Source organism: Rhinopithecus bieti, unplaced genomic scaffold (genome assembly GCF_001698545.2).
Source record: "Rhinopithecus bieti isolate Rb0 unplaced genomic scaffold, ASM169854v2 scaffold_110, whole genome shotgun sequence".
Lineage (NCBI taxonomy): Eukaryota > Metazoa > Chordata > Mammalia > Primates > Cercopithecidae > Rhinopithecus > Rhinopithecus bieti.
In genome coordinates, this window is record NW_016803311.1 from 2,050,612 (window position 1) to 2,055,163 (window position 4,552).

A 4,552-nucleotide genomic window follows, 5' to 3' on the forward strand; every position below is an offset into this window, starting at 1 on the left:
GAGAGGGGAGAGAGGAGAGGGGAGAGGGGAGAGGGGAGAGAGGAGAGAGGAGAGAGAGAGGGAGGGAGAGAGGAAAAAAGAGGGAAGGAAGGAAAGAAGGAAAAGGGAAAGGGAAGGTTCTTTAGCTTTATGGGAAGGGAGGGAAATGGTGGACTGCGTGTCCTTAGGTTTATAGAAAGATCATTGGACTAGAAGTCAAGAAAGCTGGGTTCAGTAACTCTCCTGTCATGCTGCTATCCATGTGTGACCATGGGTAAGTTAAGGTTATAAGAGAAATTGTGGAATAGAGTGGATTTAAAAGTAGGCACATAGATACAGATATATACAGAGGGATAAGCATGGTCACATAAGAGCATTTGCATTTAAAAAGTGTGAAGATATTAGTGTTTTAATTTTTTTAGATATTGAAGAAACCAGATACAATTTGCTTATGATCTCATGAATATTAACAGCACTTGAAACAAATTTTCTAAGTGAAGTCTTCTAGTCTATATTCTTTATAAATGTACTTTTAATGACATTAATTTTATTTGTATTTGAAATTCATTAGGATATGTTAAGAATAACTATTACTATGGTAGTTTTGTAAGGCTGATGATTAAGAATTTTTCCTATACTTATGGAGGAAGAAGAATAAATAAAGCTGTGCGTAGTTAAAAATCTGACATGATAATGAATACTGTATTTTGTCAGAGGATTCATGTGCACTGTGACATTTAGTTACACGAATGAATATGAGATGATTTCATCTACCTTCTTCATGACACAATTGTGAGGCAGTTCTCCTTAATGTGAAGATTTCAAGGAAATTCTGTGTTCAAAGTATGCATTGCTTGACCATTAGGAAGTTCTTATTTAGTATATTGAAAGTCATTTGAAGTTTAAAGCTAAAAGCTTATATACCTACTTTTCTGGTCTCCGAAACAATTTACAAAATAGTTGGTTGAGAAGGCTATTGTGATAGAAATAGTATTTTGCTGAGGATGGATAATATGCATTAAGAACTATAAAAAAAACACCTGAGTGTGATCATTGTGGTTTTTCTTCTCAGATGAATTTTCCAGACGAAAACGTTCTAAATCAGAAGACATGGACAATGTACAGTCTAAACGTCGTCGATATATGGAAGAAGAATATGAGGCAGAATTTCAAGTAAAGATTACAGCCAAAGGAGACATTAACCAGAAACTTCAAAAGGTATTGTGTCAATTATAAGTTATAAACCATATTGAATAAGTAGCACCACTGTCTTCTAGGTTTCTGACATTATTCTGTATTTTATTGACCTAATGTGGTTTATCATAGAAAGAAAGAACTTGAAGAAAGTGGTTGAGCTTTTAAAGTCTATTACTGGCCAGATGTGGTGGATCACCCCTATCATCCCAACCCTGTGGGAGACTGAGGTGGACGGATCACCTGAAGTCAGGAGTTTGAGACCAGCCTGACCAACATGGTGAAAGTCTGACTCTACTAAAAATACAAAAATTAGCTGGATGTTGTGGTGGGTGCCTGTAATCCCAGCTACTTGGGAGGCTGAGGCAGGAGAATCACTTGAACCTGGGAGGTGGAGGTTGCAGTGAGCCAAGATCACACCACTTCACTCCAACCTGGGTGACAGAGCAAGACTCCATCTTAAAAAATAATAAATAAATAAATAAATAAGTCTATTACTATCCTTGATAATGTAATTTTAAAATTCCTTCTGACTTCTTTTGGCTACATCTTTTTTAAAAAAAATACTTATGATTATCAAAACAGAAGGGAGAGAAGGTAACATTTTTATTTATTTGCTTTGGTAACAAAACAATGTTGTTTTCAGCTTTCCTTTTCCTTCTCATATTGAACTTCATGTTACTGTGAAAAGGAAATGTTAGAGTTTTAAATGTTAACATTTTAATCTTTATAAAGCTGGTTTCATGGTTGTAAGTCTCTACATTCTAAACTCTTTATTGTGTACTTTAGGGTTAGTATAAAAGTGGTAGAGACAGGGTTTTAAAAGGACTAGAGAAAGGACTAAAGTATGGAGTTTGAAATTCTCCTTACATCTGTTCGACTAGAGATAGAAATAATGAAAATATTCAGTATTTTATATGTTTTTCAACATGTATTCACAAATGTTTGTACAAATGCTTTTCTTAGAGAGGAATATTAAACTTCGATGATAACTAGTTTTTCAAGGTCTTATATATTTAAGGATGACATTTTACAATCAATGTTTTAGGACAACATTCTTTAATTAAAATATGGCATACATGTTTGCACTTTGTAGAAAAAAGAATAGTGTGGCAGTAGAAACTCTCAGTGTTGTTTTTTCCCCTAGTTTCTTTTTATTTGACGTATGGAGATAATAATGCCTATTCAGTCTTTCTTATAGAGCTGTTAGAATTATGAAGGTAGCTATGTGAAAAATTTTGAAAACTGAGGTTTCCTGAGAGTTTACTTCTTTAGAACAGTGTTACTCAAGTATGGTTCATGGATATGTGCCAGTGTCTTCGTTGTGGACCCACAATGAGAATATGGAAATTTTTCAAAAGTTTACTCTCTGGAAATTTTCTAGTTTTAGTATGTGTTACCCTCTTGAAGTAGATTATATATATATATAAGTAGAGGATTTTAGCAGATAGTATTGTGTTACAGATTTTAGCATGTTTTATTCATTTAGTTAATTTATCGTTACTGTCTTCTTGGTACTTAAGAATATTTACTGTTTATTGCTTGTTGGAATGCCTTCTTGGCATAATGAAGGAATATTTGTTTCTTTAGGTTATACAGTGGTTGCTGGAAGAAAAATTGTGTGCGCTGCAGTGTGCTGTATTTGATAAGACTTTGGCAGAATTGAAAACACGAGTGGAAAAGATTGAATGTAACAAGAGGCATAAAACAGTTCTCACTGAACTACAGGTTTGTACATTGACTTGAATTGTACTCTGTTTGTCATTGTTTTTATAACTTATTTTCTGAGATATATATTTGAGATTGACTATAATATACATTTAAATTCTAAATATAAGAAGTAAAAGGAGTTTGTTTAGTTTGCCAGGGCTGCTGTAAAGAAAGTGCAATAAACTGAGTGGTTTAAACAGTAGAAATATTTAGAAGTTGAAGATCAAGGTGTCAGTAGTGTAGGTTCTTTTTGAGGGCTGTGCTGTGAGGAAGAATCTGTTCTATGCCTTTACGCTAACTTCTGTTGGTTTGCGGACAATTGTTTGGCATTGTAGAAACATCACCCTGATCTCTGGCTTTATCTTTCATGGTGTTGTCCTTGTATGTGTGTCTGTTTGTAAATTTCCCCATTTTACAAGGACACCAGTCATTGGAGTAGGGGCCCACTATACTCCAACATAACTTCATCTTAACTAATTACCTTTGCAGTGACCTTTACAAATAAGGTCACAGTCTGAAATACTGGAAGTTTAGACTTCCATATGTGAACTTCTAGGGGACACAGTTCAAACCATAACAGAGACTCAGAAATTACTGGATCTAACTTAGTGCTTCATACTTTGTTTTCCAGTCACTAAAGGAAGGCTGTCATTTAGCATGCTGTAATAAGTACTAAATAATATTTGTTAGGGATTCTTTTTATGTTAATCTACCTCCTTTCGTGGACCTTATGTTTTAAAGATGTTAGTTTAATAACACATATTTATTAATTCCTACTTTGCATTTTTTATTAAGTACAACTATATCTTAACATACAATACCAGAGCTTCTGGTCAGCTGAAATGAGCACACAGTAGTGTGCTGTAGTAATCTACTTTATTCCAAAGCTAAGAAGCTAGTATTTGAATCAGTACATTCATTCTGTCGTAAGTAAATATATGTTTCCTATTGGGTTATTTTATATATGAGCATATCCCAAAGATGCTGAGTGGTAAACCATGTATAGGCCCTAATTTTGCAAATGAGGGAAAAGTGGCCCATAGAAGTTAAATCACTTTTTCCATTATGAATGAAATTTTAGCTAAATAGGATTAGAATTTAAGTGTATCTCCCAGACTGACCTAATTATTAAACTTCATTTTACTATTACTGTTCAAACTTTTGAATTAAATTTGAAAATGCTTGAAGATTTGAAAGAATAATTTTATTCATTGTTTCTCATCACACCCATGGGTGCAACTATGAAATTGTGTTTTAAAACCTGAGTTTTGGCTGGACGTAGTGGCTCACGCCTGTGAGCTCAGCACTTTAGGAAGCCTAGGAGGGTGAATCTCTTGAGTCTAGGAGTTCGAGACCAGCCTGACCAATATGGTGAAACCCTGTCTCTACTAAAAATACAAAAAATTAGCCGGGTGTGGTAGTGCGTGCCTGTAGTCCCAGTTACTTGGGAGGCTGAGGCATAAGAATTGCTTGAACCCAGGAGGTGGAGGTTGTGGTGAGCTGAGATCGTGCTACTGTACTCCAGGCTGGGCAGCAGAGTGAGACTCTGTCTCCAAAATAAATACATACATACATAGATACATACATACATACTAAAACCTGAGTTTTTGACACCTATCATCTCACACATAAGGTGCAATCCAGATTTCTTTTTTTTTTTTTTTTTTTT

The 4,552-nt window shown here is 34.7% G+C and overlaps 1 protein-coding gene across 10 annotated transcripts in view; it reads left to right on the plus strand.

The window, feature by feature from the left end:
• The window catches only part of ATF7IP (activating transcription factor 7 interacting protein), a 141,141-nt gene that overhangs the window by 69,522 nt on the left and 67,067 nt on the right, over positions 1 to 4,552 (plus strand). For all 10 annotated transcript variants that reach the window (XM_017873354.1, XM_017873394.1, XM_017873380.1 and 7 more), the window contains 2 exons: positions 1,052 to 1,197; positions 2,764 to 2,901. In XM_017873354.1, coding sequence (XP_017728843.1) covers positions 1,052 to 1,197; positions 2,764 to 2,901 — 284 coding nt within the window. The remainder of the gene's footprint in view (positions 1 to 1,051; positions 1,198 to 2,763; positions 2,902 to 4,552) is intronic.